Genomic DNA, 20838 nt, shown 5'->3' with positions numbered 1-20838 from the left:
TATTTTATAATCCTATTTTCTAATTATATCTAAATCCCCAAATATTATCAGGCTTTCTTTATGTTTTTCTGTCTAATTCTTATATTATTTCTTCTTCTCTCGTCTCCCTATTGTTTTATATTTCAACCTCGTTAGCTTGTTTTATTTACTAAGAGTTCATATATCTCTTATTGCTCTCTGTTAGTCAATATATGTCTCAATATAGCTACGTCTTTTTCTCAATCACACGTTTCTCAATTTTTCATTTTGAAGAACTAATAATTAATAGACAATTTTATGCTCATGCTTCAATCTAGGCAATCGCAAAAAATTACAACCATAAATACCAATGCCCTAGTCTGTTTAATCCCCGGCAACAATAAGAAAATTCTGCGATTAAAAGTAAACACTAAGAAAAAATCAAAAGAGCGAAAGCTTTCAACTTGTTTTAATTGTTGTTTCAGCATCGTCTAAAATATTTATTATTTGCAGTTTTAAAGAAACCAGAGACCTGTATGAAAACTATATGGAAAATACGAGTGGCGAAAAAAATTGTTATAACCTAGCGAGCTCCTTCCCTTCCACCGTCCCTCAACAATGCTCTTTGTTAGCTCCGTCCAAAAGCAACAGAAACACTGTTGAAAAATTTCCTCCTTTTACTGGCTTGGCAGGCCAATAAAAATTCCCAGCCTTGTAAAGTATTAAAGCCTTAAGTAAAAACACGGAAAGGCATTTTAAAGCTAATAAAAGAGCGAAGTGGAAAGAGTTATGAATTTTTTTTCTCGGCAGTTAATTTTCTGGACCGGGGCGGGCGATGGGGGAACCGGGGGGGGTCCGTCCGGGGAAAGACCCTTAAAAACTCGACTATTACGGGCCCCATTGTCGAGGGGACCGAAAACGGCTCAATCTTGTTCCGATTTTATTACACTTTTGTTTGCAGACTTTTATTTTTTAACACTCGTTTTATCTGATAACAAAGTATTAAACCGACAAATAACTTTAATAGGATTTTATGTTGCGAATCGAGCTTTTATTTGGCGGAAAAAATCGTCCTCTTATAAATCATGCCATTCGACATATTTTTTTGCCGGTCTATTTGCATCCATTATAAACAGGTATTTAAAAGTTCGTTAGCCTATGGTGATCGGTACAATATTAACGTTAGGTTTTTATTGAAACGCCATCACAATCTTGTATAAGGAATGTACATAATTAATACAATACTCAATAAACCTCCGATCTGACGCACTGACAGCTACATTATTAATATTTTTTCATGTGTAATTTATATATGATTTGTTATATGATCTCAAGTCCTAAACTGTCAGATACATAATTTGTTTATGTATATTTTCGTGAAGGCTTATATAAGATTGCACTTAAACAATCAGACCAATATTTTACAATGTATATGCCTGAAACAATAATAACGTTCTTATATATTTTCACATGATGTTTTTCATATATGATATTTTGTTATGTTATTTTTCATGTACTATATTCCTAGTCATGTATGGTATAATTCATTGTATATTTATAATGTTTTATGTATATTTTTATTTCTCAGAATAGAAATATATATACCAGAAAGTTGTTTTTATAAAAAATATATTCTCAATGATCTTAATTCTTGAACTCTCTAAACCATCCAATATATAATTTGTTTTATAAATGATTCTATGAATAAAGCATCATGTTAACATATTTATCGTATGATATTTATATAAAATTTTGTATTTATGAATATTAATATGTACCAATGAATTTAAGAGGATTATAAAATCGAGAAAGATTTTTTCAGTGACTAAATATACGTCTGAGAGCCACATCTCAATATTTCATGCCATTCATATTAATTTACAACTTATAGTGGTTTCAAAATGAACCACCTATAATAATATATAGAAATAGTTTGTATATTGCTGAAATATTATATATTGATCAGGACAAATATTGTTAATAATAAAGAAAATAAACTACTACTGACAATCCTACAAACACCAATTATGCCTAAACACACGGATTGCCCAAAATCCGGTTCAAAAGCAGCAAAATGTTGACATTGATTGGTGAAGTTGCACGCAGTAGTTTGTGTGAAAATAGTATTAGCTCATGAGTATAAATCATGAGATCACACTCTTATAGACCAATAACAGTGCTTGTATTAAATATAACACTTATTAAGAATCATGTTGATAAATATTTTTCATATAGTATATTTTTCACATCTGATATTTTCATATATTATATTTTACTGAGGATTTATACTGGGGATCATTTTCCTTTTCGCAAATATATAATTGTTATTTGATATCAATTCTTGAATTGTCAAATATGTAATTCCTGCTTTATGAATTGTTCGATGTAGTTCATATAATAGTTCTTTAAAATGAATGAATAGAGGAATTTTAACTAACATTTTTTTTGTTTATATAATTAACACTTACAAGTATCATGTATGTATGATGTGATATTTGATATGACAAGTATCATTATTTCGTATATGATATTCATATATATTTTTGTTTCCGTGTAAAGTTTTATACGCTAAAACATATAAAAGGTTTATGTATTCGAGATGGTTTTTTTTCAAAAATATATATTTATAATAATATTTTTAATATAATATTTTTCATATATGATATTTCATATAGTATATTTTGCACATAAGATATTTTCATATATTATATTTTAATAATAATGTTCTTTCATATATAATATCCATTCAGATTTACATAATATTATTTAGTGTATGATACTATTCATGTATGATTCATATAAAGTATCATACGTATAACAGATCTTTGAAGTGAACGAAAAAAAGGAATTTAAACTAAAATATTTACATACTTACACTTCCAAGTATCATGTTCCTATGTATATGATTTCTTCGTATATGATATTTTTCAAACACAATATATTTCATATATGATATGCGACATTCTTTCATACATATTATTCTTTCAAATATGATATTCTTACATATATGTTATTATACTTTAATTATTCGTATTAGTCGTTAACTATTTATATATATTGTTGTTTCCGAGCAAATTATCATGCGCCAATATATATAAAAGGATTATATATTTGAGGGGTTTCTTTACAAAAATATATTTATTCCCCGATTATTGACCTGTTACATATAATTCATATTTTTTTGTATTGCTTCGTCGATTTGATATCTCATTTTCAATAAAAATGTGTTTTGTTTCAGTACCCCCTGAGAAAATTCACATATACGACGACAAAAGGATCGACAAGTCAGTATTATTAGGGCCATACAATGAAGGATCCGATGTTAACCTGCTGTGCGAGGTTAAAGGAGGTAAGCAGTTTTTCACACGTAGAGTTACCTCGCGAGCGTAAATAATTCCGGAATCGCGCATTAACAATTCCGTTTTTGATTTCCAGATAAAGTACTTTTAATCTATGATAATCTCTTGTACAGGGCCGGCCCCGCCGCTGTGGCTTTCCCCACCGGTCGCTACCCGGGGGAATTACCATAAATCCTTCCATCTTCCTTCAAACGACGAGCGGCCCGACGAGAAAAAAATATATAAAGAGAAGGATTAAGACCCACGAGAATGGAAATTAACAATTCCACCCGGTCCCGATTGAAACAATCCTGCGACCGGTTTTTTTGTTCTTCTCGCTGTTTTGCCGAGCATTAAGGGATTTGGTCCCGCCAGATGGAAATATAAAAATCCATCGGCCGAAACAACAAATTCGAACGTAATTAACATATCACTCAATTGGTCTCCGATCTAACTAAGGATAACAGTTTTTTATTTTAAAAAATATAAGCAGTTGAATTTAGTCTAGTTCATGAGTGATTAACACGCATTTCAACGCTGATACATCAACAAATTTTGATTCTACTTCATCGTCGACATAATATATCTCATTTGATGTGGTCGAAACTCCCGTCAACCACTGTAGAAGCAATTTACACATGCTTAACATTTTTCTGAAATTATAGATAACTTACGTCTCCATATCTTTAAGACAATGTGCTAAAATTCACATAACTTCAATGAAATCAACTTATCACAATACTTTGGGAACCCTTTTATATATTTTTATAAGAATTTCCTGGTTTAGTCTAGGACAGTATCACATTATAAATGTTTATAATTAATAATTAATTTGTTTGGTAGTCTACATAGTTATTAAAATACCTTCACAAGCTCTTTCTAGTTTTTCATTTCAATTACTATTTTTCTTCATGTTTGATCCGAATAAATCGATTATATTAGGGTGCACCAAGTAGTTGTGGAAGCTTATGGTCACTTCGCGTCATCATAATCGAAGTATCAACATTCGATTTCAATCATTTTAACGATGTCATGTTAATGGGAATGAACTCTATGGCAAACCTTCATGCAAACTTTGCAAGCCTTAATTACTATTATATTATGAATAATATGTAGACCAGCTAGAAATTGATGGGCTAATATTTCAAAACATCTAGCTATTGCTTGGAAATCTGTCAAACGTAGAAAATATCTACTGTACCAACTGACTAAAAATGTTATTCATCATCACAGTTTCTTTGTTTGCCATATCGGGAAGAAGTATTCTCGAGATATATAAATATATCAACATACTCAACGTGAAATTAAATTAAAAAGTAATATGATCAAATTTAAACTCAATTGTTCATAAATATATATCTTTAGGGTAAAATGATGTGGCTCGGTGAATGGAGGTAAATCGAAATGAAACAGTGGTGTTTACATGATGTGACCGTTATTTATTGACAATATAAAAGGAATATAAAAAATACAAATAATAAAACGGATGGCAGCGGAGTTACCTGAAGACGAGGCTTGGGCAGTCGATGGTGGCACGTCTTAACCAAACGAGGGTTGAGCACTGAAATGACCGAAATACCCTTCAGTAATATCCCAGATAAACGTCTCGGGGTTGCCGCCAGCTATTCGGTGTCGGGTTCCAATTGGCACCCCGCCCGTGTTCAACATCTGGGATTATATTTCTGGGTATTTTGTAGACCGTTATTCCACGATGTAAAATTCGACATGCCTCAATTCGCTACATATCAAACAAGCTAGCAGTAGGTGAGCTCGTAAATAAACACATCTGTATTATTTTGGAAGGTTATTTAGTACACGAACTTACTAAAACTGTTCACCATCACAGTCTATTTGTTTTCCTGGAAGGGAAGAAGTGATTTTGAGAATATATCTCTCTGCAGTAATGCTTACACTCTTCATTTGTTTTGCTAAAAAATTAAAGGAGCAGTTAATAACAAATGAAACTATTAGTGTTAAATACTATCTGCATTATTTAAACTATCTGAAGTATGATTCATTACTAACAAGACAGCGGGTAGCACAATGTAGTGGAAAAATGAACTGATACACATTTTTCCAAACTGTATGAGATGATGTTTTCTTTGTCTTTCATTAACTTTCAGCGCCCTTTGGTTTTTGTTAAACGTTAAACCAGTTAAAAAGAAAATTTCCTCATAACACGACCATATACAGAGTCCATCAGAAATCTATAACTATAAATGTGTTATAGAAATACGGTATTAACTATAAAATATGGTATAAAATCATGAGGCGAATTGGAAACGAGCTGTAGAGTAGCAATGGGTCACACAAAAGTAACCGCACAGTAGCAGACTCTAAATGAAGAACAAAACCTCAAAATCGACATTAGGAGAAAATCAGTGAGTGAAAATAAGGAGTATTTTACTATATAGTAATATTTACGGATAATACAGATCGAACAAAAAATTACGAAAACCGCTCTCCCGTGAATATTAATAAACATGTATTTTATTTCAAACATTTTAATTATATTCATAATACACGTTAACAAAGACGAAAAAATGCAAAAATAGAGCAAAAACAGATTCGGCTCGGCTTTATTAAGACGATCGAGACTTGAATTTTGTGCGAGTAAACATAATATTTGATAATCTCTCTTTCCACTTCGCTTGCCAGTTTCCCATGTCCTACACATCAACGAGATGTAGTATAATAAGTCCCTCCAACTTCTTGCAATCTTATTTAGATGTTGTCGAGACAACGGGCAACTCACGCAGCGCGAAAAAAAGGTACAAAGCGGAGGATTAGAGTCCAAACGAGGTCGGAAATTAAAAGCATTCTTTCCATGGGGGCTATATACAGAGACGCGCTTTGTTCCGGATTTTATTTTATCGTAATTGTCGTGGTAGGTAGTTTTTATTATACAGTTGTATGCCTCGTGTTATACCATTGTATTATAAGATACCCTACCCCCTTGTAGCCCCCGGATTGATTTCTTGAATACGGTCTGATTATTAATCAAGCGATTCGGGAGTCGGTAATGAGATCAGGAGAAAGTTCTCCTTTGATACCGAGTTAAATTTTGTTCTAAACTTTATTTCAGAACATAAGATTCGAATGAAATTATGAAATGAATAATTTATTTCACAGAAATATATATTTAAATACAATTATTTTAAATAATCTTGCATATTTAAAGGGATTGTTAATACAGAGTGTCCAATGGGAAAATTCATGTACTTAATTGGAATTGTGTGAGAACAGTTAAAACAACGTGATTGTGTGTTTAGTTCTCACATTTGACATAAAAACAAACATAAAATATTTCTTCTATACAATTTTGGGGGCAATTTTCATTTAACTGGTTATAAAAACAAGCAAAATTCAACCGCAGCTAGTCGAAAAAAAACGGAAAGATTGTTACTCAGTCCAAAGGACACTATTTGGTTTGCTATACATTTTTACTATTTAGATGTGATGGAATTACCAACATCGTACCAATGGCACGAAATAATATCTCTCTCTTAAAAAAGCGACCAAAGGGTTATCTATGGCAGAATCTCTGTGCAGCTTATGATTGTAACACAATTATTTGTGAGTATTGATAGTTTCTTCATTTGTACAGCTCGCATTTAAAAATCTATACAGCAATGTTTCTGGCCGAAAATCCATAGAGCTGAGGCTGTGGTGTAGTTTTCTGCTTCTATCAATGAACCACTTAGCCACTGTTTCTGCATAAATTTCTGTATACTGGGTTAGAAATATTTCCACAACCTAAAATTTACACATCCTAAACGTCAACAACTGAGGACAGTTTCAGCAATTTCAGTCCGTTGGTCACTGAACTGCTATGTTCCTATCCGAATTTAGGTAAAACAAGTTTAAATAGTGTTTTACTCCACGAACTAGGGGTGTTTTAATAGCTTCAATCTTCCATAATTTCAATAGCCCATAGTTGAGCATCCGAGGTACTTTAGTCTGCCTTTGGTACACCCTGAACTGTAAACTTCTGCCCAAAGTCACACGCACTCACAGAGTACACTTTTCCTTTACTTTAATAGTTTTATCTTAGGAATAGGAAATGGTTACTTATTGATACCTTATAAAGATAAATAATAATTATCTACATTTACTTTTATTTTATTTGCCACACTTTGGAATGTTAGTTTTTTACTCTACGCAATGTATTGAAAGATACTGTAATGATAATATTTTAGTAGAATCACATTTTGTTTATGAACAGACTACCTATATCTAAGAAATGAATCCCAAGATTTTTTGAACTAAAATACGAATTGGTGTAAAGCCTCTTTTCGTCAGATTTAAGTCCCTTTGATTGGATGCAATAAAAAAATGTAATAAAAAAGCATCAGTTTTACAATTAATTCTACCGCTTGGGCTAATTTAATACACTTTATATATAAATTACCTAATATTTTCATCAACTATTTTTCCAATGAAATCAAAAACAGTATGAATGTTATCCCACACCAAATATCATTTCATAATTTGCCAATTTATGAATCGCCATTAACAGCGCACAAACTTATTTAAAATTAATGCAGAACACTTTAAAAATGTATGCATAAGGCGTGAGCGACTTACCATGAAGAAAGACGGAAATTAAAAATCGGCTTCCGATGAAAACAATCCGGGCTTTTTATTTTACCCGGCGCTTAACAGATTTGGCGCAAGCTGCTGGAAAAAACAAAACGCCATCGGCCAGAATAACAAAACTGAAACAAAGGAATCAGTCTGTTTTTTCAGAAAAGAAGTTTTCCTTCTTGATTAAAATAGAATGACGTTTTCTTGTATAGTTTTGCATTCTTGCATATATATTTTTTGATCAGCGATATCTATTGATGAAAATACCAAGTATAAATGTAAACAATTGTTAAATAACCCAACTTTTTCTTAACTTAAACGAAAATCCAATTGATATTCTCAAGAAACTTTCAGAAAGCTTAACACTTGACGAATTAAATATTTTCAGGCATTTACACGAGATGGATACATTTAATTTCGAAGTCATTATGTAGTTCTTTGGTTATATAGCGATAATAATTGAAATTAATCAGTGAACTTTTTTGGCAGCGTTTTATTAGTAGTTGGGTTGACGTTTCTATTTTAATACGCCATCTAGCTGGATGCCGAGGAATTGCACTACATTTTTGAAACTTTAGAAGCTATAGTCCATTTGATAATCTTGTTCGCTGCAACTTGCAGCTTTTCTATAGCGTTTCTTTGTTGTTCGGTTATCGGCAGTATAGAGCAGATATACCAAATTATTTTATAGATTGAGAATTGCCCCATTACAGAAATCTCTGAATTCTCTTTCGAAAAGATACGACTCCATCCATCGACAATAGTTCCGCAGAAGGGATCTATTCATTTTGTGCACCGGTCACAAGTGCCTTATCTGAAGTGCCTCTGGAGACATTCAGGAATATTACAAGACAATATTACCCTTCTTGGATAACCGCTGTTGCTCTCTCTACTTGGTCAATTGTTGAATGATGATTTCGAAATCTAAACTGGATTTCATTAATTCATAATAGTTAGTCCTCAAACAACGTATCGTTTAGTATGATAAGAATAATAAAATTCGTCCATTCTAGTCCATTTTACTCATCTTAATATCATAATTTCGCACTATTTTAATAGAGTAATATAGAGAAAACTCAATATGGTTCTCTGGAGAAAAGTTTCGCTACCTCCAATATCTAGATAGGCATGTGTTTTATTTTTATTGTATTTTAAACCTCGTGTATTGAACTTACGGTTCATCCTTTTTAAAATGTTTGCATTCAAGAGATGTTCTTTTAATGAAGTTGCATATGGATGAAATAGTTTATCCAAGAATAATATATTATTAATTATTATCATTAATAATTAATCTCAATTTATAAAACCAAAACTCGCAGTAACGATCCTAAATTTCTTTCATACATAATCCAGTCATTTTCGGATTTTTAATATTATCAACCAATTTTTTAAACTGATAGCTCTTCAAGGGCTATCGATGCTACGATTTCTTTACTACCTGTGTATCCACGTACATAACACCTCATAAAATGAAGAAGCATTACACCCATATTTTACTACACAGATTAATAGTACAATAATGGCTAACCACTTAATCACTAACCGTACAAAAAAAATACACTTTTCCCTTCGTAAGGCTCAGTGAAAATGCTGCCAAGAATAAATAAACCATAAACGTATCATAGAAACAAAATGAACCAATCAGATGCCTTGGCGTCCCTCAAAATAGCGATTAAAACAAATAATAAGTTCAAAGTAGTAATATCTATATATTGGACGTCACGAAATGTTTCTTCAAAATTGCCTTTAAAATTAAGTCTCTATTTTGTCTGTGTCTACATAATACCAAGATTATTTTAACTTCTTCGAAATACAAAATTACTAGTTCATTAAAACAATGTGAAATAAAACAAAAAAACCTGGACAAGAAACCTATCAAATTCCTCCACTCCCTTTATAACCGAGACTAACGTTTTATACACGTGACCATACCGGCGAATGGAAGACATAAAAAAGGGATTCGAGATCATAGAGTTATTTTCAATAATAAAAAATCGAAAAGGAATACTCGGGCCATCAATTATTTATAAGACCATAGGCTGAAATTGAAGGCTCGTAAAATTTTAAGACCTACTCTACTTCGAAAAAGGAAATAGATACTCGGAAAGATCAGCGAGGAAACCAATGAATATTTATAATGATAAATATACAGAAGCTTCTTTAGTTTGACGTGTTTCCTTCCGACTAGAAAGCGTCAAGGAGCCTGAAAATCCATGGTGAAAAATGATTCAGTCTTAAAAGAATTATAATATACGCATAGGCATTATCATGTAACAAGATTACTTTGGCACGTCTTCCCTGATATATCGGACAAATATATAACGAAATATAATTCTTCATCATAACGAATATTTATCTGTCAAAAGGAGTAACTGATAGGTTATTCTCCAGACATTTCTGATTTAGTACCAATTGACTTTCTTTTTATTTCCCTAAAGAAACCCTTGAAGTGAAAAGATCAGAATCATCAGGCCCTAAATAAATAAGAAACCCAAAAAATGTAGTTTTTTTGTACAAAGAATATCCTAGCGATCTATCAAGAGAAGAGTGTGAATGTGGAATGCTACGAGTTGTCTGATGTAAATTAAGAAAATATCAGTTGGAGAAAATGCTATTTCAAAATGCAAATATTTTGTCAGCTCTGATAGCGATATTATTGCTATTCGAAGTTCTCATTGCTCTGATGAAGAAACATTTTGTCTACAAACATTTGAACACAGTTCGCTCCACTGTTAGATTATGAATGCAAGGCTTATCATCTATCTATCTGGACTCGATCTAAAATCAAAAAAAAAATATTTATCAGACAATCATAAAGCCAATTTTTACCTATGGGTGCAAATATGGGGTTGCACCAAAAATTAAAATGAATTAGTCAACCAACGCAGCCAAAACAAAATTCTTCAACTAATTACCAATACTTTTCTCTACGAAACCAACGAAGAACTGTACGATGACCTGGAAATCAAATAGATTGTCAAAGTTATCCAAGAGTTCGCCTAAAACAGGAAAGAAGATTACTAACATACTAATTTGGAAGCAATACAAGGGTTTATTATGCTTGATCATCTTCACACCTTGCTCCGAATCATCAACTCGTCGTTGTTTTTGGTCAAAAGTGAGCTCACGCGGCACCTACTGTGCACAGAGTTTTCTCATACCCAAATATTCGTGAATGTTTCGTTGATATCTTTAGAGTGTCTGCTATTTCATTCAATTTCAATTTACGGTCATTCAAAATCATTTTCTGGATTTTTTAAATGTTTTCATCGGTAATAACCTCTTTTGGTCGTCCACTACGTGCACCGTCTTTGGTACTCATTTCACCAAGTTTAAACTTAGGATTCCAATCCTTAATGGTTGATTTTCCTGAGGCAGTGTCCGGAAACTCAAAAAGCATCAAGAAAAGTTTTTGCTTGAACTGTATTTTTCCCTTCAAAAGGCAATATTTCATCAACACGCAAAATTCCTTTTCATCCAATTTTTTTACAATAACAAAATTTGCTTCACTTAAAATGCTATAATTCACAAATTAATGATCCGACAGCTGTCAAATTTATACAAGTATCTTTTGAGGGTTAGGGCTACCTAAAAAACATATAGATTTAATCCTAGTAGCGCCATCTATGTGTCAGGCCGGGGACATTTCAGTTCAACTGTTATTTAAAGTGTATATCTTTAGTGTAAAGTGTAGCTTATGTTATTATAATTTTACAATTGAGGAATACATATTGATGTTTTTATCTCGCACTACTGCTCGTGAATTAATACAAGTACAAATGAAATGTTGTAATAAATTATTTTATAATTAAGAATGTACTAAACATTTCTAATAAAGATGTTATCAAAAAAATGTTTAATACACTTATGTATAGTAAAAGCGACTTGATAATAGTAGCTGGTAGGATTAAACAGCATTCAACATTTGTAGTCACAAAACAAATCTCCAAATGTTAAAATATACTGCGAAAGTTTGATTGATTTGATTTTGTTTGATATTACATAATAATGTAATATAATTTTGAGAAAAACTATACTTTTATTATAAAATATCATTTTTCTTAAGTATTTTTCTCTATTATATGGCTAATAATCACATCGAGTATAATATTTTCGATACGCATCCACCTAATCGTTATTTTTTCCACGCCCGGTCTCGTGAAGAATATCAATCATACACTTAGGAGCTTTTACGGGGCCTTCTTAGCCACCTTTCAGTTTCGATAACATCTGGTCCCGCTCGGAACTCTGCGCGATTTTGTTAAAACTTCCGATCTATCCATCGACAGAATTGATATTAATCCTCCTACTCCTCCGTGCTGCCGATGGGGTTGGAGCACGGCCTACAGATGCGTACGGTCGCAGCGGCGGTGATAAATTATCTTCTTGGAAATTATATTTTGTTAATGTACCTTTATAATCTTGTAAGAGTGTTTTAAGTTATTAAATGAAATTTGTACGGGCTATGTGATTGGTGCTTTTAAACTGACGGGATGACAAGGGAAATTTGACGTCGCGAACTCTAATTTCCGTGTTTTCTTTAGCAACCTGGATACGGGACGCGGATAATAATAATAATCGAACAGTGAAAGCATGACATATTAGAGAAGTGGTATAAATTATCCTCGTAAGTTAATATCAAAAGCTTGCTGTAAGGTCTGGTTTAATCCAGTAGAGCTATCCCCATCAATATCGATGCGGCATACTCATGGACATAAAGTTTTGTTAAGTATCGAAGGACTTAAAACTACAATTAAGAATACAGCTATAATAGTTTGTAGGTTAGAGTTGTTTTATTATATTTACGTTAAACTCTTTTTCACACCACCCATAAGATAGACTTTTAAGCGCTTTTATGTAGTGGTATCCCCTAATCCACCTAATTGACAATTATATGTCAAAGTAATGTATTTTACTTTCTTTCGATAACATATTTACCTTTTGACGTTTAGTTCTTGTTTCCTTCGATGGTGTGTTTACTTGTTAAATCATCTTGATATCGCTGTATTTTTATTTCTTCTGCTAATAGCTGTGTAGACTATTCTTGATAAAATTAATCACTAAATTGTGCCTATTGCATTTACCATATTTACAAACCAGTTAGTATTGCATTAGCATTCTCCCCCATACATTCTAACCTAATGCACATGTATAATTCTGAACAATTACAATCATATTAGCACACACAGATCTTTCACGCTCTACAATACCATTTTCTACAGTTATATTCTATTAATTATGTACATACATTTAGTTGTTTCCACTCTCATCACTCTGTCTCAGGAATTCCCAACATTATCACATATCGTGAAAGTATCCTTTAGTCACTTTCAGTCTCTGAATCACTGTTCAATTCAATCACTAAACTGTTAATTTCCAATCTGTCTAAAACATGTTCACAATTCCACCATTTAACAATTACTTCCTCTGTATATCTTATCGAGCTCATACAAGCTGAGCATGTTATACTCAACAATGCTTCCTTTCACATATCCAAACCCCATATCGACTCAATTGTATTAAAAATTCAGTGATAGGGAGGAAGTCGTAATGCTATGTCACTATATTATTCAGCCATATGATCTACTGAATATCTCTTTTCGGGCTTATTTCTAAAAAAGCAAATTGTAAAAATTCAATAAAACATTTAATTTATATTTAACCAGTAAATTTGAAATAGTTCATTCTTTAACATAGTTTTTCATAACTTATTTTATGTACTTTAAGCCATTCCTTAATTGCAGTCTTTATATATGGTCTATATATGTTAAATTGTACACAAAATAATTGATAGTTCTTTAAAAATTTGACAATAGCAAAATTAACAAGTTCTTTAAAAGCTGATTAACATACTCTAACAACACGTTATGGTTTATTTCTCCATGGTAGCTGCCTTTGTATTTGAAAGAAATCACTAATTCTGCACCAGGAAAAAAACTGTTCTAATTCCATGCGTGAATAACGATATATCTGTAATTAATTATTAATAAATATTATGATCAACAATATATAATCAAATGCTATTGTAACTTTTACCTTTTTCCATCAATATTTGTTGTCTCTACCCTTTTTCCTGTTACTGTCTTACCAAGAGTGCCCGAATGAACCATTTTAAAATATCCAAGTTTCATCAAGATATACAAATTCAGATAATTTATCTTCCATGATCTTATTGTATACCTTTAAAAATTGAATTATTTTTAAGGCAATGTCTCTTCGAGAGTTATCTTTACACCATTTAAATTCTCTACCCTGTAAAGGTGTATGAAGGGATGTCTTATATCCCTCAAAAAACTGCATATCCCTAACTTTTTTATGGATGCTTTCCAAACTTTATATATAGTTTGTGTGCTCATTGTTCTTATACATTTCGTATATTTTATCTCGAATAGAGCCTAAATCAAGAGGGTCAAGTTTCCTTGGTTGAATCTAACGTATTGTTCTTCATTTTGTAAGCGATATTATTCACAGTACCCACACTAAATAAAATTGCAGCAACCTATAGTATTTAATATCATGTATAATTACCTCTCTAACGGAAATTATTTATTTTGCAGACAAAAGAGGCCCTCCATTATCTCGTTCCTTTTCGAAATAACTTATTAAAGCCGCAATCAATTTGTGACCCTGAATATCTATTGTTTTTCAAAGTAATATGATATATTGTGGCTAAAATAACATTTATCGGTTTATAACCTATCGTAATTATAAGTAACATTTTTAATAACAACCGGACGTCGTCCAAATGTCAGATGTTTACAAAATTCTTGAAATCACTAATAACAAAACGTTTTAACTCTAACCTATAAACTACTGTGGCTGTATAATTAACTGTAGTTTTTAGATATACTATAATGTTAAAATAAATTATATGTGATAACATTTATGTTCAATTAATTTATTTATATTAGAATTTGTTGTATGCCAAAGCCAAACTGAACTAAAACTCAGAGTTGATGCGGCAACATTGCGACATTTTGACGTCACAAATTTCGATGACGCGGATATAAATAAACTTTGATTAGACTGTATATGTCAGGTGTTTGTAATATTTTGTCTATCCCCTCTATATATAGCGACCTCTGAATAAGTATACTAACTAATATAAAATGATTTGTATACTTTTTTATTCAATGTGCTGTACTAAATCTGGTTGGTAAAACGGTATATTTCTCTGTTTCAGGTCGTCCCAGACCACGAGTGGTGTGGTTTCTTGAGAACACGGTGATAGACGACTCCTACGAGAACAGATCGGACGGGGTGGTCGTCAATCACTTGACGTTTCCCAACGTGGGACGCCAACATTTGCATGCAAGACTGATCTGCCAGGCAACGAACAACAACTTGGTGCCGCCCGAGACCAAGGCCGTCGTCCTGGACATTAATTGTAAGTAGTTCGGAACCCTTCATCGGAGCCGACGTCGTCTTCTGGAGAACGGGGTCGCGGTCTCCGGGGACCCGGAATCCTTTCCGGGAGGAGGAGGCCGGAAGTGACGATAAATTAGAATACCACGGCGGGGGAAGCGGGGCGGGAACCTGAAGAGGGGTGGGAGGGGGCGCGAGAGACGGGCGCCACTAGTTGTTTGGAGAGGTTTTGCGAATGTATCCGAATTTTAATGGTTTGCTTTTAGGGGAGCGGGTGTTTCGCGAGCGTTGTTGATATAAACGGGGGATTACGGGGTAGATTTTATACAGTTTTATTTGCTCTGGCTACAAACAATGATTTGAAACAAAACCCGCAATGTACATATTTAATAATTAATTTAATGTGCTACTGTTGTTGTTTTTTGTTCGTATCAGTTTGGATATAATTAAAAATGTAAATCATATACAATGGTTTGAAATAAATATCTGCTGTTTTCCGAGGTACTAAGCTACAGATTCTGAAATGTTTGATAACTTTAATATTCAAGTTAATAAAACACTTTATCATCACCATTATCGTTGTCATATCGTACAAGAACAAGTGTACTAATAAATCTCCACTATTTAGAAAAGTATTAGTGAAACTATATGAGCGCGAAATGTTATCCGAATTTTTTTCTATGCGAATCTTGAACCGTCTTTTACGGAGAACTATTCACATGATCCTTTAATTTGGAGAAAACTGCACATGATACTTATTGTAATATGTCACCATGTTAAATGATATAAATTATCGTGAATAGAATCAATGTTTTAAAGGAAATGTATATTTCGAAACATATATTTGGATCTGGAATAGCATTGCAATTAATACATTTTAAATGTAGTGTAATACATTTTCTAATTAAAGGTGTCTCTAAAATTAATAAATAATTAGAAGGTATGATGGCACGTAACATATAACGACAAAGAATTTAGTAGATATCAATTAAAGCACCATGTGCGATCACTATATATTGCAGCTGATGAATTTCAGTCAATCCTTGAAGAAGTCAAGACAGTCGTTATAGAAATAAAAGCTCTAAAAAATAAATTTAAACCTTAAGAACATTTGTCCATATCTTTCATAATTCATTGAAATCGATAGGTAAATAGTTAAATACAAAAGCCTACCCATGTAGTGTCGTGTTCTTATTAATTTTTTACCAAAAAAATCTCCAAAAATCTATTTCGGCGTAATATCAGTATGTTGCCAGAAATATACGAGAACGCTCTAATTAGGGATGGATAACCTTTATTCAACAAATTCAACTTTCATATGTGTCCTATAAATAATGTCCTGAATGATTTTATCAAAAAGGTCTAAAAGCATTCAGGTGAATAGAGAAGTTGAGGAATAAGAAGGAGTTGGTAACAGCTACCCTTTCAGCTGTATTCCCAGATGCGGCATAATACTTCGGTATAGTATGACGCAAGCTCCTTACATATATTTGGTGTCCTAGGACTAATATCATCATTACTCTATAACAATTATAACCTTAAATATGAAGGAGTAACAACAGCTATATTTGCTAGTAATACTACAGGCCATAACACTGCAACGGTGTAAATTTTAAATTTTAATAGTTTCAACCAATACGATGACTATCTTGAAAAACTTCAGTAAGCTAGCGCCTACAGCAGGAGAGCTGTTAGCAGTGTGGATTTTATTTGATGACAGATCGCGTTCTTTTTATGCTGTACATTGTTCTTATAAAGTGTCTTTAATAAAGTAATTTTGCTGACAAATTACTACAGTTAAATTACAAACAGCTGCCAATGACATCGATGATTGAGTTAAGAAATGGCAAATAAAATTAAATAGTACGAAATCTTCAGCAGAGGATTTCACTTTCAAGAAGTCAATTCAGTCATAAATGATTTTAGATTAATTTCAATTGTGACTACAGCAAAAGCCTTGATGTTATGAAGAAATAAGCAGATATTTTTATGAGATTCCAAAAAATGGGTTGATTAGTTGGACGGAAATCTGAACTAGTTTAACATAATTGTTATACTATAAAGATATAAACATATGATATGCAAAAAGAAATTCAATATAAATATGATCCAAACTTGATCAAAACAAAATTCCGTGCAGCTTTGTCAGCATCCCAAAATATATCAGAAAGGATCGCATCCACAAATAGCCAAGTGTATCAACGATCAGCGATCAACGATCAACAATGAGATCTATAAAACCATTCTTTTAAAATTATCGATATACACATATATCGGCCCAAAAAAAATCGATATTCTGTAACTATTTTAAAAAGTAGTAATATTTTAACGAACCTTTAGAAACCTTTAAAATTGGTACTTAAATAATTAAAAATACCTGTATGTATGAACTTCATGCCGTCGTTTAAACTTATATGAATTGCGCCAGTTAAAATACGAGTACATATATTAAAAATGATTCTGAGTTTCAATCTGGAACCTTAGATCTGAACAATATCAAGGAATATTTACTAGATATTGAATAGTTGTTGCATATGTATTTTATGTTTTCAATATAATTTTTTTTTATTATAATTAAAATAATTTTAAAAAATTTAAGACGACAGTATAATAGAGAAATAGTTTATTACAATTGCTGTCACATTGCAATTTCGATCCACATGTAATATTTACTATTCGAAACACAAAGCAAAATGCGTACAACTATTATTATTATTTGGTGATCTTGGGCGTAGATTGTGCCCGTGTACTATCGACGCACCAATTACCGATTAAATATAATCCAATCAACGTTAGCAGAATTCAATTAAGATATTAGCTTGACGTACGCATTTAGTAATAATTTATTTCCAGCGTTATTGTTCGGTTTATTTGTAATAGATGAGTCCGACTGAAAATTACAGCGCAGCGTCGGTCGTTTTCGGATAGATACGATCTAATTTAAACATATACAAAATTGGTTTTATTACCATTTAACGTTGTTGTAATTACTGTACGGTTTCGACTGATTACCTTCCGTGTAATTCTCTTTTTTTCGGCGTGTTGATATGTGATGTGGCGCGACGGTTAATAATTTTAATATTTTTTCGCTGTGGGTCCTCCAAAGGGATGCAATGATGCAGACAACATTCTGAAATCCAACATATCTCTCACACTAGCTGAGGCATAGAGTGTTACTTAATACGAGATGTATCGGTAATTATTTTCCTGTTTCTTTTTTCGATTTTAACGCTTCTTTGACTGGTTCGCGAAATATGTATAATTCGAATTAGTCATTGTTTGTCAAACAGTTAATTGTAATTAGATACGTCTAAATCAAAAGTATGGTCATTGAGGTTAATAAAAATAAATGTTAAGTTCTTTAAAACATTTGCAGACATAAATTTAATATACCGGCAAGATTGAGAATCGTCCTCTGCAGCTAGATACATGAGGATTTGCTGATGGTTGTACACCACCCTATTTATGAGAACTGTGGAACTTAAGCATTTACTGGAAGAGTACATTGCGTCTCGATTGCTAAGGCAACTGCAACAGAGATAGTCTAAAACCACGTAACTTGGACAAGTTGATGAAATTTCTTCATGTTACTGGATTACTGGTATGAATATAACGAACAAAGGAAACCAGTTAAGCTCGTGTAACGAGAAGAAAGAAAGACTAAGAAGAAATGAAGGCCTGAATGCTCTTTGAAAATTTTCTGAATTGTTCATTAATTAATCAATTCTCAGTACATTCCTAAACTATAAACAACTAAGCATTTATCTAACACGTCTTTGTTCTGGTAATAGGTAAATGTTGAACTTAAAAAAACATACGAACAATAAAGGGAACAACGAGTTGGGAAAACAGCGGAGTGAATGTACGCTTGCATTCGATTCGGACGAAAAATAAATTGGGAAAAATGCGGCACGGCGGACGCAAGAGCGGCTACTGTTGATTTTCGTTTTCCTTTGGCCGGGTCCGGTTTGATCCTTAATTGAAATTAACTGCGAATCGGTACACAGTGCCCGGTTTTGATCTTATTCAGGCGGCATCGTTTCCGATGGAAACTCGGGTTTATTTTGCATTTGCATTTATTCTAATCCTCGGACCGTTTCAAATGGAATCCATTATTAAACGAAAAATACATCATAGACGAAAAAAGATAAACGCCGTCTAACTAGCTCCTATGGTATTACAAATATCTATTTGGAGTGTGAAAAGATAAAAATTCGAAAGATTAATTGATTACAACAATCAAAAATTATTTTTTTATTAGGTGCTTAGATGTATTTTCAACAATATATATTGGCGAAAACACGAAATATCAAGGAAAACAATTGTTAAACTCGATAGCTTCGACATCTCTTTACATAACATGTAGTTTTCATTTAATATTATTGAGTTATTCACAATATATAGACGCTAATAATGGAACGCTCAAAATTACATTTTCAAGATTCATCACTTTTATATGATTCGTAGAAATATGCTGCCGAAGCCCATTCAACTTTTCAATTTTTCGAGCAATGTGTGTACCTTGACTGGTTTTGATGTATGAATTGAAGAAACCAGAGAAAACAATGGAGTATCTCACTACGGAGCTATGCATTTCATTCTCTACAATAACCTATTTACCCAGCCTGGTTACTGGCATGAGTGGCATTTTCTTAAATTCATATTTCTTTCTAGGACAATCATAAATATGAATCAATCACAGATGTAAATTTACGACCATGCCCCAGTAGGATTCGGACCCACGACTATAGCAACAGTAAGTGGACCGTCCTGTCGCCTTTACCACTGCGCCAAACAAGATGGCTCAAACATATATATTTTATAATAATTTTATGTTACATTAGCAACCACAATTTTTTTATTGTAGATTTTTTTTTAATTGTTTATATTATCTATATGTGTATCGTTACTTCCTAAATATTATTAAAATACGTTAAAAATATATATCCTTATATATTAAATCAAAGTAACGTAAAAATTTAAAATAAATTTTATACTGAGTTTGACTTAAAACATTTTAAATAAACTGTTTTCTGCAACATAAATAATCCAAAAAATGTATGTTTCTTTTTACCTCTCAAAATTATTTCGAGACAGATTTTATACATTCTTATCTTACTTATCACATGATTGGAGAAAAATTTTAATGAAATTGTAATCACTATTATCATTTGACTACTTTTTAACCATCAAATAGTTGGAATGTTTTTAATTGATAGTTTTAACGCTAATTATAAAAGAACATAGTTATTAAAATAACTAGTTATTAACAAGAAGATAATCAGTCCAGTAGAATGCAATAAACGTAACTAGACACAGTTAATGTGATTGTATGTACGAGCGATATTACCGAGAAAGATTTAAGAAACCCAAAACGTTAGATCCCTCCTCTCCTTGGGGCGATTTTCATTGCACCATTCCGGAGTTTTTCCCCGCTGGAAAAGAACTCGGCTCTTGAAGAGGATTACGGGCCTCGGAATCTCCTTCCTGAAGATTTAGTGCCTAATAGAATCACACGTTATTTGTAATCTGCCTTTTCGGATTACCGTTATTAAGGCTATTATATTGCGACCGGTTCCCTTTCTCGGTC

General features: G+C 32.4%; 1 protein-coding gene across 4 annotated transcripts in view; it reads left to right on the top strand.

Moving 5' to 3' along the window:
* Window positions 1-20838, top strand: part of side-IV (sidestep IV) — a 573009-nt gene that overhangs the window by 433946 nt on the left and 118225 nt on the right. For all 4 annotated transcript variants that reach the window (XM_076404299.1, XM_076404300.1, XM_076404298.1 and 1 more), the window contains 2 exons: window positions 3197-3307; window positions 15067-15270. In XM_076404299.1, coding sequence (XP_076260414.1) covers window positions 3197-3307; window positions 15067-15270 — 315 coding nt within the window. The remainder of the gene's footprint in view (window positions 1-3196; window positions 3308-15066; window positions 15271-20838) is intronic.

Source organism: Rhynchophorus ferrugineus, unplaced genomic scaffold, assembly GCF_030347505.1.
Source record: "Rhynchophorus ferrugineus isolate W39M unplaced genomic scaffold, kcgeb_rfMv2 rfM4, whole genome shotgun sequence".
NCBI classification, from domain to species: Eukaryota; Metazoa; Arthropoda; class Insecta; order Coleoptera; family Curculionidae; genus Rhynchophorus; species Rhynchophorus ferrugineus.
Note: the sequence above shows the minus strand (reverse complement) of the source record. Positions and strands in the feature narration are given on the sequence as shown.